This window comes from Lepidochelys olivacea (genome assembly GCF_965140295.1).
Source record: "Lepidochelys olivacea isolate rLepOli2 genome assembly, chromosome: 3".
NCBI lineage: Eukaryota > Metazoa > Chordata > Testudines > Cheloniidae > Lepidochelys > Lepidochelys olivacea.
The window spans coordinates 117,847,999-117,870,612 of NC_140413.1; the positions used below are offsets into that span (position 1 = coordinate 117,847,999).

At 40.3% G+C, this 22,614-nt stretch overlaps 1 protein-coding gene across 4 annotated transcripts in view; it reads left to right on the forward strand.

The window, feature by feature from the left end:
• Positions 1-21,076, forward strand: part of OPRM1 (opioid receptor mu 1) — a 32,576-nt gene extending 11,500 nt beyond the window's left edge. For 3 of the 4 annotated variants that reach the window (XM_084625156.1, XM_084625158.1, XM_084625157.1), the window contains exons 2-4: positions 10,320-10,672; positions 14,657-15,177; positions 19,588-21,076. In XM_084625156.1, coding sequence (XP_084481282.1) covers positions 10,320-10,672; positions 14,657-15,177; positions 19,588-19,626 — 913 coding nt within the window. In that variant the 3' untranslated portion in view covers positions 19,627-21,076. The remainder of the gene's footprint in view (positions 1-10,319; positions 10,673-14,656; positions 15,178-19,587) is intronic. The other variant, XM_084625159.1, reaches the window with a different exon arrangement.
• The last annotated feature ends 1,538 nt before the right edge of the window (positions 21,077-22,614 follow it).

The window sequence follows — 22,614 nt, forward strand, 5'->3', positions numbered from 1 at the left end:
ATTCTCCCTGGCCTCTGACTTACCCCTCCTAAGTTTGTCATTAACTCTGTTTGTAACCCTTCTTTATTTAGATCCAGACACACGTGTTTACATTATCCCCAAGGTATTCAAAATAAGCAAGGTCAGTACAATGTAAGCCCTTAGATTGTAAACTCTTTGGGTCACGGATCATGACATTTCTATGTTCTTAGAGAAACCGAGCACACTTAGGAGGTTAGATAAATGGTAAATAGCAATTAATGTAGAACACATTTTCAGTATTTGTGGGTTGGGTGGAGGGTGATTTTTGTTTCTATCAAAAATAGGCTAACTGAGAAGAAAATAGTGCATGTTTTGAGAATTCAAACCATCACAGTTCCTGAGTAACAGTTAGCCCAGTGATGATATGAAAAATGCACCCGTTATATGTTGCATTAAAGTCCATATGGCTAGCATTATTACTATGAAGTTATTGAACAGTTATGAGAAAATACCACCTGGTATTTCATGTTAAATAACCTGAACACAATTGTAGCTATCAGTCTATCAATCCATATATTTTATATTTACAGAAAGACAAGTGTCTGTGTTTGCATACCATCCTGTGGTTGAAATTTAGCCTGTGTAATCTCTACAGCTTGGTAAATCTTTGACTATCAGGCCATTTTCCCCCTAGAGATCAAGGGAACCAAATTGACGAAAAGCATTTATACCTTTGTATTTATTTTATTAGGACTTGAACAAAGGATGAACATGACTCAAATGCTCTTTTCTCTGCCTTTATTCAGCCTCGTTAACAAAATCTATATTAACATTTTTTACATTGATATATCACATTTAGGATAAATTGGGTGCCTCGGGGGATTGGTAATGGTCCACATAAGCTATCGTCTTATTTAAGTCTAGTTCAGACTGCCACTGATCAAAAGTTGTTGTTACCATTTAGAGGTCAATCCTGTGAGGTTATCTAATACCTCTGCTACACCCCTGGATGATTTGGTGCAACGCACGTTACGATATCATACCTTAAAGGAAATACTGGGTGGAGAGAATGTTGCGTCTCATAAAAGGAGTGTTACACAAATTACCACACCATGCAACACACGAACTCCAGGAAGAACTGTGCTTCTGAGGAATGTCCCTGAAGAACAATGCCTCCCAGACCACCCCCAGGGCAATACATCTGTGCCCCATATCTTACTTTGGGCTGTGCGAATTAGCTTTATTTAGCTTTCTCATTAGATGCAACTGTGTAAAAATCCTGCAACTTCATGTTAATGATAACAATTGTGGTCAGATAACACTGACAGGATGAGATCAACATTTATCATCTAAAGTTATTTGTCTTGCAAATATCATACTAAGTGATTTAAGGCATTTGTAATCACTTCACATACAACTCAGAGTGATGAGTTTGCCGATTTTCCTTAAAAGCTAAGAACCAAATTATATCCATGAAGCTGCATGCACATCTGATTACCAGTTTTGACCCATATATTACAAAGCCAAAGTCACTCCACTTTGCTACATGTTGTTCTCAACTAATAAATTAGAGTTATTATTGAGCCAAATTCTGCTCTTACCTCCGCTAATGGAAATTTGTAGTAAATCAATTTGTTCCAGAAGGATTACTCAGAATTTACCCTGTTAAGCCTAAGGACAGGATTTAGCCCAGGACGCATGAAGTAATTAGCTGTTAAATGCAGAATGATTCTATTTTTATGGACCATGATTCATATGGAAATTTCCTTCTGAGTTCAAACCAATAATTCATCTAGTCCAGTGTGCTGTCTGATCATGACTGTGTCAATCAGGGTCCACACAGCACAGGGGGAGAACAGGTTTACTTCCACCCCCAAATTGAGCAGTTAAACCAACTGATTGCATACTGTATTATTGTACTACAAAAGAGTAAGGCCTTTTATGAAAGCTTGTGATGTTCTGAACTTGATGGTGATTCTGAGATATGTATTATATATTGTGATTATGAATCTGTAGAAAACTACTCCTAACCAGTACAGCTTCAGCTATACCTCACAGCAGGGAGGGGCACCTCCCAAGCCAGTTGTTTACAGGAAACCAGCTTCAACAACTACCCATCCCTTGTCCAGCCCAGGAAAAGTCAATGGTGGACCATTATAATTAATGGGAAGACATTGAGACATCAAGTTCAGCTATCAAGATCAGAATTTTTTAAAAATTCTTGGCAAATTGACAAGTCAGAAAAACTGAATTGTTTTAGGGCAAACAAAAGGGTTCTTTTAGACAAAAGGGAAGCATTTTGTTTTGATCCATGTTTGATTGGTGTTTAAAATATTATTAAATAATTTTTAATTAAAAAATTTCCTAGCAGCCATGACGCATTGCTTATATGCACACAGGTCCTGTGGAGTATTCCTGCAAATGTTGTATTTGTTATTATGGGTGCAACCACTGATTTTTCTCAAAAATATGTTTCACTGGAAGCATGGGGGAGGGAGGGAAGGTGAGTAGTTGAAGTATGTATTAGCAACATTCATCTTTTCTCAGTGGTGTATTACACAGCTCGTATGGGAGCAACAGTTACTACTGGAGACCCACCTTGTGTCATACTACCTAGTCATAATGGGACTGAGTTAAAGGTGGTTTGACAGTCTTACCTCCTTTGACTGCAGGGAAGTTCAACAGTCTAAACACTTTTGACTGCAGGGAAGTTTCACCCATTTACACTAGAGTTGATAGGGCTCCAAATGTTCTTACTGTTTATTAGTTTGTGTATCAGAGCATTCACTTTACAGTAATTTCTTTTTAAAATGAAATTGCTCTTCATTGCAAGTCTGGGAAAAGAGGAGGATTAAGACAATAAGAATTTTTTTGCACTGAAACATAAAAAAACAAAGAATTTTTTTCCCCTGGCGGTTCTCTTGCTTTTAGAGATGTATTGTAATAAAGAAACACCACATTATCAGATTGTTTTTATTTAGTGCAGGCTCCTGCTAGGGCTATTTCCATACATATATGTGCAATAAAAAAGAGGAAATAAAATCATGAGATAAAAACAGTGATAAAATAATTACATTATATAAGCTTTGCAGCAATGGCACATGCTAGCTAAAATAAATTCCTTACTCTCTGACTGCTAGTCTTTGCAGTCAAAGCAGAAAATGTTGCCTCAGCTGGCAGATAAGATTTCCTCTCTGAATGGAGACAAACTGCCGTTCTTTGAGAAGAAAAAAGCTTTTTGTTCCATCTGGGGGAGGACTAATATCAGTAAATAATGCATAATAAGTCATGGACAAAATGTGAGAGGTCCCTCCATTGGGAGCAAGTGATGGGAGGTAGGGGGAGAGGAGCCATTAAAAAAAAGCAACTAGTGAATTAATGACAGGTTTCAGAGTAACAGCCGTGTTAGTCTGTATTCGCAAAAAGAAAAGGAGTACTTGTGGCACCTTAGAGACTAACCAATTTATTTGAGCATAAGCTTTCATGAGCTACAGCTCACTTCATCGGATGCATACTGTAGAAACTGCAGAAGACATTATATACACAGAGAACATGAAACAATACCTCCTCCCACCCCACTCTCCTGCTGGTAATAGCTTATCTAAAGTGATCACTCTCCTTACAATGTGTATGATAATCAAGTTGGGCCATTTCCAGCACAAATCCAGGTTTTCTCACACCCCCCCCCCTTTTTTTTCCAAAAACCACACACACAAACTCACTCTCCTGCTGGTAATAGCTTATCCAAAGTGACCACTCTCCTTACAATGTGTATGAAAATCAAGGTGGCACAAGTACTCCTTTTCTTTTAGTGAATTAATGGGCAGCTTGATCCCAAGGCCAAACATATTAAAACAATTAGTTAAAAACCTGAATGAGTCAGACACCCCCAGTGAGACATGCAAATGGGTGTCACATCATTCCCTACAAGAGCTGTGGCAGGTGCTAAAAATCAACTGGAACCAACAATTACCTCAGCTTTCATGCCCTCCTTTCCAGAAGCTGGGTTGCTGCTGAAGCTGCTAATTGGCCCTGAATGCGTGAGAAAGGGCAGTGAACACACAGGCTTCTCCAAAGTAAATTTTAGTCTTTTGAAGCTACTTCCTTCTCCTATCCTGCAGGTGTTCTTTGAATTCAGGGTGGGGGTTAGCATTGCTCTTGTCTCCTAGAGATGCTTCTCCTCCTCTCATTGCACCCTCTAGTATGGGAGGAGAGTAGCTCGGAGGGCAGAGACTTGGAGGAAGAAAGAAAATTTAGGGGAAGAGACACCTTGGGGAAGGGGAATAGAGTCCAGGGGAAAGAATGAGGTGAAGAAAGGACATTGTGGGGAGGGGAATCCACAGAATAAAAGACCAAAGTAATGGGAGGGAGGAGTTGGGTGGACAAAGACTGGTCTAAACTAACCTAACCAGTTGACCTCCACCAATATAGGCAGGGCTTTGGAGCGGAGCCCGCGGAGCAGCTCCGGAGCAGTGGAGCTACAGGTTTTTGCCTGGGGCTGGAGCGGAGCCGGAGCACAGCTCCAAAGCCCTGAATATAGGAGCTATGCTCTGGTCCAGTACATTCTACATTCAGATCTACTGTATATCTTTTCAAATGCCTCTGCAGAAATTCCTTTGGGAAGCTGCACATCATCTAGCAGTTATGTAAGGAGAGAAGGGGGTTGCCTCCAACAGTAAAGCCAGAAATTGGATTATTTGGTGGCACTACTTCATTCCATGCTGAGCACAGCAAGAACTATAACTGTTCAGCGTGATCTCAGTTCTGGTATACCCTCCCAACACTCGGCTGCACGTATGTCTTGGCAACTCTTTCCTCTCTGTGATGCTCCCTGGCTCATGACTGAATTACAGAGCAGGTAGTGGAAAACAAATAAGTTCCATATTTCCAAAGAAGGCATTTGGACTGTATTATACATATTGTGTAGTTATCTAAAAATCAGTGCGGTTTTCCTGGCCTCCATACAGCATTTATCACTTTTGTAAGTATTAAGTAGAAACCAACTATTGTCCCTGCATTTACACGTGCTTCCTAGATTATGGTTAGCAAATTTAAAAGCTAGACACAAAACAGAGGTCTTGACAGCTTGGCCTGGATCATAAGGATTGCATGGTCCATTTTGTTAGAACAGCAGTTTGGCTCAACATCCTATTCAAAATGTGTCTTTCTCCTAACCGATGCGGTCCAGCAAATTGTCTCCTTCCATCCCAGAAGTGGCTGCATATCTATTAAACTTTTGCAGAACAAACATTTAAATCTCCCTTTTGAAATTTGTCCTGACTCTCTCTTCCCCCCCATTCACCACCGCCACACTTCTTTGGATTCCTCTAATTAAATAATCATAGTCCCTAAAACCCAGAGGTACATTCTTCTCTCTCTCACACACACACACACGCCATTTTTGAACTCTTATAATTAGACACATAGCTAGTTAACCCCCTTCCTCATCATCATCTAACTGGGTTGGGTCAGGATAAGTTGATGAAACCGCTCAGGTCTCTCAGCTACGTCCATTTTCAGCTTTTGTCAAAATGCTATTTCAACCAGCTCTTCCCAACTCCCCAGCTGTGTTCTGTACATGCCCCTGGTGAGACAGGGAAGCAGTCCTGGCAGTAAGGGGTATGGCAGGAGCTGGTGAGTCAGGCAGGGAGCATGAGGGGTACAAGTTTTAGGGAGGCAGGGGCTGGGTTTAGCTGGAGTGGAGAAGCCTGTGTGCAGAGGCAATGTCTGTGTGAGAGGCCCAGAGCGAGGAAGCCCAGTGTCTCTTTGCCACTATAGTGGTATTTGAAGGGCTCGCCCTGGTACTTCTGCCTCACTTCCTCAGAGCCCAAAAGCAACAGTGCTATACAAAGCCCATCAAGCACCAATGCAGAGACACTGAGCTCCTTCTAAACTGCTGCTTCAGCATGCCAATACACCCAGGCAGCCATGACATGGAAAGCCCATGTCACTCCCTTTCCTTGGCACAGAGACTCTGTTTCTCCTCACATCCCAGGCCTCACCTGACTTTACCCTCACCCACTTGAGTGTGCATTTTTAGAGTTCAAACTTTCATTTTCAATAGGCTCTTAATGACACTAGTTCCTGCCGGGGGGAGGGGGGGGGCAGCAGAACGGACAGATGCTTGTAAAAATATTTCTGAACAGTATTTGTGCTGGGCCCAGTGAGAACTGAAATTATTTGTTATTCAATGACTCACTATGGACCATGCGGAACTGGGCCCTGAGCCCACGATAGGCCACAAATACTGTGCTTATTGTATGGTTTGGGGACCTGTAGCACATATCCTCATACAGTCAGGTACAAAACTAAGTTGCTGGACAAGACTGGCCTGGAGAAGTGTCTATTTCCTAATCCAGCTCTTTAACAGTATAACACAGAGCACTGCTGCTGCCACGCCATTGTGCTGCAAGGTTTGCTGTACGTATCAATATAAAAAGCATGTGCTAACTAACGCTCATCTAATACCTCTGAACAGAACGATTCCTTGCAGTTCCTTTCAGTAAGCAAAGGAACAGCAACTTCAGTAAGTTGTACAACTTGTGTTAAAGTGCCATGAACTAACAATGGTAAAAGCCCCAAAAGAAAACATGTTGTTGCTAATTATTGCTTTATTAGGGGGGATACATTATCTAGGCATGTATACAAGATTAATCAGAGCAGCCATGAAAATAAATGCTAATTTAAATTAGTTCAGCTTGGTGTATTTCATGCATTTTAATCTTCTGAAGCCCATTCAAGGAGACCTCAACTGCATAAACTAGTTTAATGCATGCATCCATCTGAACGTAATAAGTCCTCATTTGTTTTAACACGTCATTTGTGCACAGAGGGTGTTAGTTTGGGGAGATAATTTAATGTCCCCGAGCACAGCAGAGAGAGATTTGTAGGAACCGTGTCCATTATTTGTATACGGGTCTTTCCTGCACATTTCCTAATGGCTGGTTTGCCTGCCCCCTTATTTCAATGAGCACAACAGCAGCCTAACAGTTTCATAAGAACCTTCTTCCTGAAAAGAAACTCCCAAAATGACATCATAGCCAATTTCTTCACTGAAGCACTACAGCAGTGCAGCTGCAGCATTTAAGTGTAGAAAAGCCCTTTTATGTGGTGTGGCATGTTGTTGTCCCAGCATGCCCCGTCATGGCCAGATGTGGCATTGCAGCAGTGCTACCTCAATTTCCACCCCCCCCCCCCATCCTTTGAGGTACCATGGCTGTAGAAGTGCCTTGGCCCTCAGCCAAACCCCTTTGTAGAGCTGCACCCCTGACAGCCTTTGCCTTCCTTTGCCAAAGTCCAACAAAAAATAAACAGAAAACCAAACCTTCAGCTCAGTTGGGCTCAGCAAGCCACCTCTTCCTCACAAGTAGCTTTAATCTGCTACAGTTTGTCCCTATCCCAAGCCTCAGGCTCCTGTTCCCTCAACAACCCTACTGTTCAGGGGCTGGCACACTCCTCCCCTCACTCAGGGATTCATGGAGACTACAGTTTCATAGATTCATAGATATTAAGGTCAGAAGGGACCATTATGATCATCTAGTCTGACCTCCTGCCAATGCAGGCCATAGAATCTCACCCACCCACTCCTGCAATAAACCTCTCACCTATGTCTGAGCTATTGAAGTCCTCAAATCATGGTTTAAAGACTTCAAGGTGCAGAGAATCCTCCAGCAAGTGACCGGTGCCGCATGCTGCAGAGGAAGGGGACAAACCCCCATGGCCTCTTCCAATCTGCCCTGGAGGAAAATTCCTTCCCGACCCCAAATATGGTCATCAGCTGAACCCTGAGCATGTGGGCAAAACCCTTGTCTCCAGCTCATCTTTGGAGTAGCTTGTTTGCTCTCCTTCCTCCATTTCAGCCTTCTTTCAGGCTGCTTGCAAGAGAGAGAGCGCACACAAGCACATACATACATACACAAGTGAGTACACATGCACACTTCCCACTTTCATTCCTGTGAGTCTTCTTCCTTCAGCTGGGTTCACCCACCTCTTTATGGCAACAAGCTCTATTTTCCCCCACCTGAGATTTATTTCCAGTTAGGCCTGGCCCACCCTCTGGCGCAAACAGGCTGGTTAACTGGCTCTCAGGCCCATATTAACCCTTTCCCTCCAGCAAACCATCACCTACCAGCCAATTTTTTCTCCCTCCTCCCTATCTGTTGTTTTGATAGCTCTGGCTTTTTCTGAATCTCTCCTACATGGAATCTCCCCCAACAGTTTCAGTATCTCTTAGGATCACAGCAGCTTCTTCTAAGTACCTCTCCACAGGAAAGAAGTCTCCACAGGGTACTCTGAGAACCTCGCACAGAACCTACGTCTCTCTCTGATCACCTTGATGTTTGTTGAGTAACCTATGTACTAACCCTTCTGTCCTGGCAGTGTGGGGAGTAGCAGTAGAATGAGCAGCCTGGGTACTTTATTGTTGCAGAATTCATTCTGTGCTTTGGTTTATAATTTAGATACATAACTATGTATCATAATTTCCCCAAAAAAGCAAAATGAGTATGATACCAACCGCTTGCTGTTTTAGTTTTAAACTATGAGAAAACTATAAAAAAAACAAAAACATTAAATGTAGGTTGCTTATGGCTGTACATATACAGTGCTATAAAATGAGAAAATTAGGAGATGAGTAGCTGCTTCAGATATTCTGCTAGATCAGAAGTTTTAAACAAAGTTCTTGAAACCATGTTTAGGTTGTACAAATCTGCCTTCACTAGTTAATGGTGGCCACCAATTCCTTACAACCAGCAGCTGTTCAGTAAAACTCCTAAACAGAGCAAGGCAAGAGAAAGAAACACAGAATATCTTCCTTTACACCTTTTACGTCTTTCCCCAGAGGGCCTCCTAAAAAGATCTTTAGTAATTTGTTTCTTTTACAAATCAGTCCTTAAAATGTAAAGACATTTTCTGTTTGGTAAGGCACTTTATATGTTATTTTGTGGGACCACAAAGGAGTTTAATTTAAAAAAAGATCATCTGATCCACTGAGAACAGGACAACCAATGTGCTTAGCAACCTAGGAAGCAATCAGAATTCCCGAGCAGAATGGCCTGAAACTTACTTTGTGAGAGAAAGTTTCATTTTACCACTGCAAATCTTTTAAACTCAACGACCTCATGCAGTATCAAATGGCTTAGGGAATACTACACTGTAGGATGTTCACAAAGGTTAATGAAACAAAAGGGGAAGTTAATGCACCACTCAGAGCAATATTAAGGGTCTATCTATGCTACAAGCACTACAGGAGCACAGTTGTAGCACTGCAGCGATGCCGCTGGAGAGTTATAGCATAGACACTTGCTACAGCAACAGAAGGGGTTTTACCGTCCCTGTAAATCCACCCACTAGAGAGACTGGAGCTAGGTGGAAGAAGAATCCTTCTGTCCATCGACCTAGCTGTGTCTACGGGATTAGGTCAGCCTACTTATGTCATATAGGGCACAACATTTGTTGCAGCCTTAAGCAACGTAGCTAGGTGAACCTACATTTGAGGTGCAGGCCAGGCCTAACTCAAATTAAGATTTAAATTAACAACAACAACAAAAACCTACTTGTTCAGCTGTGATTGAAAGGTACTTGGTAGATTTAAAACTAACTGATTGATTTTTAAAGCTGGTTACTAAGTGTACACTTCTAAAGAGTTAGTTCTTATATTAACAGCAGCTCTTTTCTCATTCAATTTTTCCTAATTATGTAAGTCACTCAGACCAATATACCAGGTCAGGATATGAGATCGTCTTACATTTTCCACTGTTGTAACATAATTATAGTAAATTTGTTATGTAATATTGTAAGTTTTAAATATAACTTTCCTAAAATTAGTAGCAAGCCAAAAACTTTTAAAATAAAATTGGATTTTTAGACATATTGGACATTTCTCTTTGTTTACTTCTTCACCAAGAATCTGAACCATTGCAATGCCACAATATATATGATTTAGGTCTCCACTTTTATATACTGCAATTCCAATACTTAGTAGATACAGCAGTTCTTTTCATCTAGTGTAGTGCCCAGTGGATACTAAAAATATTTGTTGAATCAGTTTTTGTCTCAATTCTGCTTCAGCCATAATGGTTCTTCTGCAAATTTTCTCCTAGATTGCATTGTCACTTATTAGAGCAATACTTCATTTTGTTTTACAAACATTCATGGAGGTGTGTAAAAATATTTCATTTGAAGCCTGTGCATTAGACAGTTTCTTGATTAAATAAAATTAATTATAAAATGTGTCTCTGATAATCTCAAAGCCAATACTGTTGTTTCACAGTTGCTTCCTACAGGTAAGTCACTGGTATTGATTTTATTGATTAATACTGATAGCTGTGTTCATTCACCCACTTTGCTGATTTTTCTAGGTACACCAAAATGAAGACTGCCACCAATATATATATTTTCAACCTTGCCCTGGCAGATGCCCTAGCAACAAGTACTCTGCCATTCCAGAGTGTGAATTACTTGATGGGAACATGGCCATTTGGTACAATCCTTTGTAAGATCGTTATATCCATAGACTACTACAATATGTTCACAAGTATCTTTACACTCTGCACCATGAGTGTGGATCGCTACATAGCTGTTTGCCACCCAGTCAAGGCTCTTGATTTTCGCACTCCCAGAAATGCCAAAATTGTCAATGTCTGCAACTGGATTCTTTCTTCAACCATAGGTCTGCCAGTTATGTTCATGGCAACCACAAAATACAGGCACGGTGAGTCTGACTTTCATAACTGGGGTTGAGTTAAACTGAATGTTTAAATGCTCACTTAAAACCATAAGGTCCCCAGACTTATGGTTTTAAGTCTTATCCTCCACATCTACTCTGCCCCTCCAAAAAACAAAAATCTATATTTACAAAATATACACCAAGTACTGCAGATGAACACATATGTAGATGAAGCCTGTCACGTCATGAAATGTACACAAACTATAGTTGACAAGTAAGGAACATACTTTCAAGAGCTTTTGTTTCTTAAAATATGCTTCCAGTTTTCATGTAAAAAAAATTATTATTGACCTATTAAGAGCCTCATCCAAAGCCCAAGGAAATCAGTGGAAAGACACTCATTGACCTAGGATCTGATCCTGAGCCAACTGAAGCTAGTAACAAAGTTCCCATTGATTTCAAAGGAAAGAGCCTTAATGCACCGGATCAAGCCTTAACTATCAAAAAGTGTGCAGGGCACCACTAGTACAAACCAAAGCATTTACAGTCTAATCCTGCAAACAGATTTCCCCACACTGACTTTATTGGAACTCCTCATGGGGTTCAGGAGTCCCAGATAGCCAATCAAGTTCCAAGTAAAAATATGACCCGGGGAGGGGGGTAGGACAGCGGAAGGATGATAGAAAGAATAGGATTACAGAGACAAGAGCATGAGTTAGCTTAGTGATACTGCACACAATCTGAAGATATGGTTTAAGAACGTAAGGATGGCCCTACTGTGTCAGACCAAAGACCAGTATCCTGTCCTCTGACAGTGGCCAGTGCCAGGTGCCCCAGAGGGAATGAACAGAACAGGTAATCATCAAGTGATCCATCCCCTGTCGCTCATTCCCAGCTTCTGGCAAACAGAGGCTAGGAATACCATTCCTGCCCATCCTGGCTAATAGCCATTGATGGACCTATCCTCCATGAACTTATCTATTTCTTTTTTGAACTCTGTTATGGTCTTGTCCTTCACAATATCCTCTGGCAAGGAGTTCCACAGGTTGACTGTAAAGAAATACCTCCTTTTATTTGTTTTAAACTTGCTGCCTATTAATTTCATTTGGTGACCCTAGTTCTTGTACTATGAGAAGTAGTAAATAACACTTCCTTATCTACTTTCTCTACAGCAACCATGATTTTACAGACCTCAAACTTATCTCCCCTTAGCCATCTCTTTTCCAAGCTGAAAAGTCCCAGTCTTATTAATCTCTCCTCATACGGAAACTGTAAGGTGTTATGTTAACTTGCATTACGGTAATAGCTGTGTGCACAACTTGTTTGTGTATATTATATATGGAAGGCATTGTATGTCACTTCCCCTCTTTAAATATTTGAGAACTTTGGCTTAGATCACTAAAGAGCTTTGTTCTCGTTGTATGTATGTGTGTGCACACACACACATACACATACATATATTAGATGCACAGAAATGCTGTAAATAAAGTTCTCCTATGACATATAAAGCACCTACAATGCAACTCAGATTTTGCCTATTCTGCCTTTATAAAAATATTCCTTTTTTATTACAGAACTTATTTTTGTAATCAAGCACACTCACCTAGTGATTTACATTCACCATAATATAAAACATTACATTTCCCTCATATGCCAGAATATAATAACATATTAGCATTTCAGAATTTCTTTTTAACGAGCACATTAACAGGAAATATTACCCAGAATAACACCAGAGCCATGTAGAAAACTCATCTGCATAATAATTCTAGCAAACGCAGAAGTAGATCCAGGACTAAAAAAGAAAAGCCAACAAGATACGAGAGCTAAGATATTGATGCTGTGGAGCAGAAGTATCTTCTACGGCTTGACATTTGGGAGTTGTGGCTACCAGCCAAAGAGCAAACAAAAGAAAGGAACTTCACACTGGAACATGAGTAGCCACTATGATTGTCACAATTTAGAGTTAAAAAGATGAGTTGTCATGGTTAAGATAATTTAAACACACATGTAGAAACGCAGATTAAGAACTCCAAGTGCAGCAATAATACAAATGAGAGGGAAATCTGAAAAATCCACAGATGTGGAGATACCCATTTTATGGTTTGAGGGCAGTGTGGAAAATCTTGCATTGCAACTGCTGTCTTTATGTGGATAACAGAAAAAGAACTGCCTAGCCAATACATTTCATGTGTGTTAAATACATTAAATTGCAAAGAAAACACTCTCAAAAATATTTATGGGAATCTCTTGAGTTCTACCATTTGGGATTTCATATAAACACACAAAATCACCTTCACTCCCAACATTCAGTGGAAATATTTATCACATTTGATCTGATTGATGACATCTTACCTGATCATTTCAGCCAGCGAGTTATGTTTCTGAATGTGTATATTATTATCCATGTTTAATAAGACTGGTATAATCACCTCCTCTCCAGCCTCCTGGGCTCTTGCCGCTCTACTCTAACAATCAGCAGCTAAATTAATCTTCCTTTCCCTCCCTCAGCCATCCATGCACTTCTTTAAGGCCTCAAACCTTCAAGGTGCTGACCACTCTGAGCCTGAGTCAACACAGCTCTTATGCACAAATGTAAACACTGTAGTAACTAGGGATGGACTTAAGCACGTGCTTTTTGTGAGCGTGCAGGTGACTGTGACAGACTGCTGGGAGCTAGCAGCTGAGCCAGCACTCTGGTCACTTTGCATACGTTTACACAGGGATTAAAAAAATGGCGATTGGCCTGGGCCAACTGGCTTGGGCTCGGGCTCTTGGCTGAAAAATTGCTGTGTAGATGCTCAGGCCGCACGGTCCCAGAGCTCAGGCTCCAGCCCGAGCCCAGTGTCTCCACAGCAATTTTTCAGCTTGGAGCCTGAGCCCTGGGAGCCAGAGTCAGTTGACCTGGGCCAGTTACAGGTTTCTTATCCCTGCATAGACGTATCCTTAGGGTTTCTCTGGGGAAAGTAGTTAGTGCCTGACTTGGGGGGCAGAAGACTGTGGGCTGATAAGCTATGAAGCTAACTATTCCATCCGCTAATAAGATAGTTAAAAACCAAAAGAAGGAAGTGCAAAGGGAGGAGAGAGGGCTAGCAGGGCCCTGGGGAAGCCAGGTTGCTGGCTGGTGAGATTGCTTTGTCTTCTTCTCCTCCCTGGAGAAAGGGCTGAGGATTGAAGGACACTCTAGGTAAAAGTGCTGCACAGGAATTTTGATGATGGCTTGGTGGAGGAAACAAATGAAAACAGAGGTGTTGACAATAAAGAAGTGGTCCAAGACTGTTTTCAAGGGACCCCAGGGAGGGAGAGATGCCTGCCCTGTTACAATGGTCCAATTGATTTCAGTGTGTGTAAGCATGTGTCTATGTGTTTTGCTGGATCAGGATAGCATGCAGGTCAGCACCTTGCAGGACTGAGCCCCAAATCTCTCCAATGCCGTCTTGTCTCATTTTGCATAAAATTCAAACTTCTCCTGACTTTTGAGATCCCCTGCTTGCAACTCATCTCCTATCACTCCCTCTGCTTCACCCACTCATCTTGTTGCTCCCCTCCTCCCATTCTTGCTTTTGTGTCTTTTTCATGCTGCTTTCTACAGCTGGAAAACCATCCTCCTTCCTCATTGTTCTTTTAACCCCCAAATCCTCAAAACAAAACACTGTTTAAACTGCCCTGTTTCAAAAGATTTCATGCTGAAACTGAAAATTGTTCCCAAGTTTGTTTGTAAACCATAAGTGAACCTTTTGACAAAAAAAACAAAGCAAGAATCTTTTGGTTTTGGCTTTCAAACAAAAATGTCACAACTCTCTAGCAATAACACTGCATTCTTCAGGAAATGTACAGACCTGTGGTAAAGTACCTGCATGGCTGCAAACAAACATGCATCAGCCATTCAAACTGTTTTGTTTCAGTTACTCATTTTATAAAATTGCATTGTACAATATTGTGGGGCGCGGGGAGGGGAGGAAAAGACTAAAGCAAAGCAAGTTAAACACTGAACTGTTCACTCTTCTCTATAATTTTGTTTTACTTTAGGTTCCATTGACTGCACTCTTACGTTCTCTCACCCAGCTTGGTACTGGGAGAACCTACTGAAAATCTGTGTATTCATCTTTGCCTTCATCATGCCAGTCCTGATCATTACCGTGTGCTATGGCTTGATGATTTTACGCCTGAAGAGTGTCCGCATGCTGTCTGGCTCCAAAGAGAAGGATAGAAACCTGAGGAGAATCACGAGAATGGTCCTTGTAGTGGTGGCGGTGTTCATTGTCTGCTGGACTCCCATCCACATTTATGTCATCATTAAAGCCTTGATCAATATTCCAGAAACTACGTTCCAAACAGTCTCCTGGCACTTCTGTATCGCTTTAGGATACACAAATAGCTGCCTTAATCCAGTCCTTTATGCATTTCTAGATGAAAACTTCAAAAGATGTTTCAGAGAATTCTGCATTCCCACTTCCTCCACTATCGAGCAACAAAACTCCACCCGCATCCGACAAAACACTCGTGATCATGCCTCCACTGCCAATACTGTGGATAGGACTAACCATCAGGTATGACTAGCAGTGGAGATGTCATCTCTGGATTCAGGCCTCCCTCCTGGAGATGACATGTATTCCGAAGTTACAGTCTTTACTGATTTATAGGTATCAGGAGGTAGCTTGGTTTATCTTTACAGCTGGTGTACACGTACACACAACCCAATCCAGTGAGATGCTAAGTGCTCGCAATACCCAATGAAGTTTGGAAGTAGGGGGCTCTCAAAAGGACTTTGCATGATCAGGCCATGTGTGTGTGTGTGTGGCTGCGCACACACACCCACACACACACACACAGAAAGAAGCCGAATGGTCTTACTTACAGAATGGTTGCAACTGCTGAACATTCTGTGAATGACTGATGAAGGATCATAGACTTTTCTATTCACACCACTAGTGCATGGTGGTAAGCCAAATAGATATCCCTATCCTCCTCCCATTTTAAAGATGATTTTCAAAGGCAGAAAATATATTTGTGCAATCTTTTTGCTTCTTTATGGTCTATGAAGAAGTTCTGAAAGGTCCTGTTTTTCCTGGCAGTCTATGCAAGCCTGGGCCCAGTCGTCACACAGTTTTTGTACCAGTACAACTATGTTGGTTAGAAGTGTGATATTTTTAACCTATGTAGTTATACGAGTGAAACCCCCAGTGTGGGCACAGTTCTGCCAGTATAAAGAAGCTTTGTAACCCCTTCCCATAGAAGAATAAGTTATTACAATGCAAGCCAAGTTTATGACAAAATAAGTGCGTCCACACTTGTTGTGGGGGGGAGGTCTGTGCCACTTCAGCTATACTGGTATAATTAAAGCAGTACAACATGTGTGTGAAGACTGGCCTTAAAGAAAGAGTAGGTTTATGGCATCACAGGTACCAAGGAAATCAAACTGGATTTATTGAGAGGGGAAGAGATTTTTATTCAAGCTGTTTAAAACTCTGGGGTTTGTTTTGTCTTTTTTTTTATTGACACCTATTTAATTCAATTTTCAAACTGCTGGATAAGAAGCTCTTCTGTTTGTGATTCAACACCCATGCCCCTGTAATTAGGTCTGAGAGCTTCTATTCCACATCTGAGTCTTCCCCGGGAAACATCAAGCTAAACAGGGAAAGAAAAACGTAACGTTCCTGTGATCAAAGAAATGAAGCAGAAAAATAAACCTTTATCAAGATCTTCTGAGTCTTCTTTACAATTCACATAAAAAAGAAAAAGGGCACAAAACCTGCTGGTGCTGGGTAGATTCACACCCCAACTTGCTGCAAACATTAAGTGTTTGTGTAGACTGACCCTTAATCAGCAAAAGCACTCTGTTTCCAGTATAAGCGGCATCTACAGTACACTAGGAGGGTTTGACAGAACTCTCACTATAGCTATACCAACAAGCCTTTCTAGTGTAGACAAAGCCTTAGAGGGGATTTCGTATGAGTACTAATTCCTTAGACTGCTCAGCACAATTCATATCATTTTCAGTGGAACAGACAAAGGACCGTAACAAAGTGCTGACTGAATGCTCTTAACTCCCACTAAAGTTAATGAGAACTGAAGGCACTGAGAACCCAAGCAAGATTAAGCCCAAAGTGCTTGAGACTTGAGCTGCTTGGGAATTTGACAAAGAATTGTGTGTCAGAAAGTGACAATTCATTGAATTGTTCCGAAAAGATGGCAGTATCTCACTTGCGTTCATTGAAGTAGGTGCTCAGATACTGTGGCGATGACAATCAATTAGCTAGAAATGAATCCATCAAAATGAATTGGACTTTTCAGAATTCAGCAGTCATCATCAACACAATTTGTTAACAGCTGATCTTTGTTAAGATAATCAGCAACTGCCAAAAAGAATAATAAAAAGGTCTTTTTCAGTAACAATAGGATCATTAGCATCCTTGATGCAGGAAAAATATTCAAGCAGATTTTAACCTAGGAAACAGAATCCTGCAGATAGTGTTCACCTGACTGGGGTAAGAAGTGATTTTAAAATCTTTGGACCAGATTCTTAGCTGATATTAACCCGAATAGTCCCATCAAATTCAACAAAAAGCTATTATGCCATTTACACCAGCTGAGTGTCTGACCTTTCCTTTATACTCCATACCTATGCTGGGTCATTCATAGAAGAGTCCAAAGTACTTTAACATTAAGCAGTTTTATTTGGGGAAAGGGACTTCCTCAGGATCCCTCCATTCCTTCTTTGCTTTTTATTCCTTCATCACTTATACATCACTGTAAGTGCATTTATACATTTATATACAGCCCCACAGTCAAAAAAAAAAAAAATCAAAGTGTGCCAAGCTTCCCTTAACCAAGAAGGTTTAGACAAGTACTCACTTCAGAACCCATCAGCTCCATCCCTTGAGTTAGCCAGGGAGAACCACCGAAGAGTGACACAAGTTGCTTCATCTCCCAGGAGCGGAGCATGCCACCTTTACATTATGCCCAGTGTTTGCAAGGTAGAGTAGCCCCTATCTTTTTTTTCCCCTGTTAAATTATTTTGCACCATCTCAGAAGTATGCTGTGGATCAAATTCTGCTTTGTATATCTTAAGGGAGAACTGCACCTTATATTATTAAAAATGGGCATAGCCACACTATAAATAATAGCATACTTCAATTACTATAAAGCATTGTGTGTGGGGGGGGGGGTTCCAATGGAATACTCCTAAATAACCTTGTTGGCAGAAAAGTGTCATTTTTGTGAATGTTTATTGCTAAATTCAGCAGCTCTTTAGAACTGGGCCCTATTCTGAAGCTCTATAACTGTTGTACATGGAGTGGCTCTAGAAATGAGCCCATTGCTTTTTCTCTAATGTATGTGATTCTCAAATCTGTTTGGCTTACTACTCATGAAGAAAATCAAGAATAAATGACACTCGGTGGACTGGAACTAACTGATTTTCTTATAAAAATGCATGCAATTGCTGAAGCTAGTTTTTAAAAGTGTGAAATGAACTAAATGATCAGGAAACACACATGTTCATTAGTATATGAAAAATGGAAAGCTTTAACTGATCGATAAAAGTTAGAGATGGGCCTAAGCCACAACATTCATTTTTGGATGTAGATTTCCCCAAAGCATAGGAATATTCAGATCTGAGGATTATAATCCATTTCTAACTAAGTAGCTGCTAGTGGAATTTCCACCACAGAGTTGCAGACAGAGCTGAAATAAAGCTTGTGAAATTTTGACACTGCTAAACCTAAATTTGAGCTCGGGTTTGACCTCAGGTCATATCTTATTTTAAACCAGGAGTTAAAGAAAACAGCTCCTTGCTAAAAGAAAAGTAAGAGGCTCCTCTCCTGTGTTTCACTGGGTGAGCAGGGCTGCCCTGAAGCACCTCTTCCTCTGTGACTGGTGCAGGGAGAGCTTCTCCTTTCCTGTTTCAACCAAACCAGTGGTCTAAGTCTAATCAGGAGCTCTACTTTTTGAGCAACAAACACTTCATTTGGAAGGTGTTTCACCTTGATTTCAACTTGCTACAACACTGAAAAATATAGCCCATTGTCAGAGCATAGAAATGATAAATGGCTTTCAAGGAGAGAAAAACTGGCAGGTTTTGCTGTTGAAATTGTTGGTAGTGCCCTTCTGCACAGGTGCAGCACTGATCACAAAGAAAACTATAGCTATCTACCATATGATATGCTATTGGGGGCTTCGTGGGCGGGGGATTTAATTCCCGTCTCAGACTGAACTTTTGGACTATTACAGATGAGCTATAGAAAAGTTAAAACTCTTAATTTAGCAGAGTGACAATTGATTGTATTTGGCACAATAGGAAGCAAAAGCTTAGAAGAAGATGCTCATGTATCACAGAGAACACTAACTTTTCAGCAATGACTGCAAAAAGTGCATTGAAGGGACCAAAGTTGTTCTCTACTAATGAAATTCACATAGGATTCTCCGTACAGAAAGAAAACTGCCACCATTATGTACTTGGCATGTAATGTATTCTAGTTTAAACATGGTAACATAGTGTATGTCATGGAGAAGACATTTCTCTATTTTAATTCCTCTGTTGTAAACATATTGGGCCAGATCCTCAGCTGGTGTAAATCAACATAACTCAGTGGAATTCAATGGCACTATGTCGATTCACACCAGCTGAGGGTCTAGCCCACTCAAATATGTGAGTAAACAATTAAATGAACACAATTGTTGCCACCTTACGTTACTGAGAACCAGCAAGAGGTTTTAAGTGGAAGAACTACTCTTATTTTGAAATCAGAGTCAGATCACTAGCTCAAACCACAATTTTTGTGGTAGTTTCCTCTGCCTTCCTGATGTAAACTGAAAGGAAATTCTTGCCTTTAGCTTTGCACAGTGAGATAGTAGCAGCAAATGCTGGGTAAATTCACCCCAAAAAAATATTTGCAAGAAACACATGGGAGGGGAAATCAATGACCTACTCATGGTATTTACAATTTCTTTCCTTTCAGTTGGAACTTCTGGAAGCTGAAGCCACACCACTGCCATGAGAGGGTGTCCTGCCGCATAGCCTTCAAAGCAATCACAACACCAGTGCCAAGGTGTGTTTGTGGGGAATGTGTAGGAGACACTTCTTCCCTCCTGGAGGAAAGTGCTTGCTTTTAAAATCCATAAAAGTGATTTGCCACTAAGCAAATCTGCACGGCTCGTTACAGAAGCATGAAACCTAATAGCAGGCAGAGTCAGATGAAATGGGGGCTTAGCATGCTCCAGTGTACCAAATATACATATTCATCCAGAATATATACATTTATCTAAAAGGGGAATACTGGACATTAGTGGGGTCAGATGGCCTGAGTTTTGCTCTGAATGGTTACAGTAGCATTAGGTTGGAAGCAAAAACTCAAGGGATGGACAAATATAGGCTGCTTAATGGAGGTCATTTTCTAATAAATGGAAGCAGAATTGCATACAACACAGCAAGGGATATTTTGGAACAGTTTCAGCTAGAAATGTGCTTTCTAATGGTGTTTTCTTGCATCGGTTACAACACGGTTTTTATATGAACAATCATCACTTAATCAGCTACAATAACAAAGGAGATCAAAGCTACCTGTGTCACACAGAGAACTTTCTCAAAAAGTATGACCCTTTCAGCATTTTAATGGAAAATTACTCACTTTTTTCAATGCTCACTTCAAAAACCCAAACCTTAACCTCCTTTTCCACTTTTAACATACAAAAATATTTTACCAATAAAAAGAATGCTTTGTCATTTGTTCAGGAAGAAGCAAGTGGGAATAACAGTTGGAAAGGTTTGATGTTCCTCTGAGTTGTTGTTGCTGGTAAAATGGATCAATAAAGGGACTGCAGCTTTTTCTGTAAATTCCATTGTGAATATATGTATATTGTTAATCTTTTCAGAGCTAGCACAGTGTGTTTATAAATTCTCTTTGAGCTAGTTTCTCCAGTTTCACCTGTCCAATCAGTAACATCTCAGACACATCCAAGTACTCATTTTTTGTATAGCACTCTGGGATCCTTCAGGATGAAAGGACCTATATAAAATGTGAATCACTATTGTTAAATCTGTGACGAGCTTAAGCAAATACAGAACTCACTTTAGGTCTTTTTTAAAAAGAAAAACAGTAAAGTTACATTTTGCAAGTAAATTGTTTTTTTAAAACCAAGCCCATAACATTTATGTTTTTCTAATCAATGTAATAAAATTGTAGTCTCTATTTCCATTTTCTGTTGGCTGCTAAAGCACTTTAAAATGTACAAAAGAAACACTGTGCAGAAGCAATTGCTGTGTAACCTGCTTTCTGGTATAAAAGACAACTATCCATGTAGATAAATTTGTGGTAATATGGTATTTTGTAGCCACTATTTGGTATTTGCTGTATATAATTAAATGGTCAAGTTATTCATGAGGCAAAACGTACTTACATGAATTTACGTGCATTGTAAAATAAAACCTACTCTCCCTCTTGTAATTAAAGTGCATATAAAATTCTAATATTATAGTGTAAACATGTTTGTTTCTGTCATGAATAGTGTAATACAGATGGAGAGCCAAACTCCAATCTGGTATAAATCAGGGTAGCACTACTGAAGTCAATGAAGCTACATCAATTCCTTCCAGCTGAGTATCTGACCGTGTGCATCAGTAGAATACATAAAATGGAACCCATTTGTTTCTTTCTGTTGAAAGCTGCCTCATGTTGCCACAGAATTTAATCCAGGGAAGCCACCTCTTGCAGTAACACAAAACTATGAACCTCTCGCATGGGTCATCTTTACAACAACAGATTTCAAGGAGTAAGTCCTTGATCTGGTTGCAATGATGGGTGAGCCTTTAGAGAGGAATGTGATGCACACTTTGCTAGTATATTTTATTATTCCTTGGCTGACAGCAAGAAGTAGAATCATCTCACACATTATCTGTACCAGGAAGGAAAACTGAATAATCCTCAGTCTGCTTGGTTACTGACCAACACCAACAATGTCGCCATTCTGCTATAGTCCATTTAATGGAGTTTAAGAAACTCCAAGTGAAATATAAAGATCACCAACTTCTTAAGCCCCTAGTGGTAAGCCAGAAGAGCAATATATTAATTAAAAACAGAAGTCATGGCTTCCTGCACTCAGTTTTCCACTCAAAGTGCTTAGTTATTTAAAACCCCAGTTTCTTTTAGCCTGGGAATGGAATAATGTCCACTCTTCATGGTTAGTCAAATATTTTAAAAATGTGGCTTCCTACAGTTCAATAATTAAGTACTTTTATCATTATTCAGTGTGAATACCTATTAGCAGACATTGTAGTGAAGCATGAGAAGCATTAGAAAAGTGCATTTCCTTCATTTCTGGCAATGATTTAAAATGTCACAAATTACTATGTGACTTTTTGTTGCAATGCATTAATAAAAAATAATTGTGCTTTTCATTCATGCACAATGTACTGTATTCCAAATGGCATCCATTCAACAAAAACATCTAAAGGCTTGTCTCAGTGTCCAAGCTTTTAGCTTAGTTAGGAAACAAGGTTAAGATCCAGTCTACACTACAAAAATGGAACCATTTTATTACCTCATTAGGGGACAAACACAGTGTAACCAAGTTCCTTGATATTTGTTTGTGGACAGGCCTTTTCGGATACAAATGTCACACTTCTGGCACCCTAGTATCCTGCCACATGTCCTCAACACAGTTCAGTTGAGAATAGTAAAAATGAGTGCTTAAAGTTGGCTCCAAAATAAATATTTGGGAATGTAAACAAGTGACCACATTTTCAGAAGTGCTCCAGTAGAGTCACCTTGAAGGATCATGTTCTTAACTATCCAGCTGCCTTCGAAGAAAATCAATGTTCTTTGTGCAACAATGGAAATTTCTTATGTTTTATTATAAAAACAAAACATAGGGGCTAAACTCTGCCTGGACTTGCACCACATGAAACCATGCTGAAATTACGAATGTTACACAGACTACTGTGTTAAAACAGAATATGATCCCTGTCAGTCAAGCAATATACAAGTTAG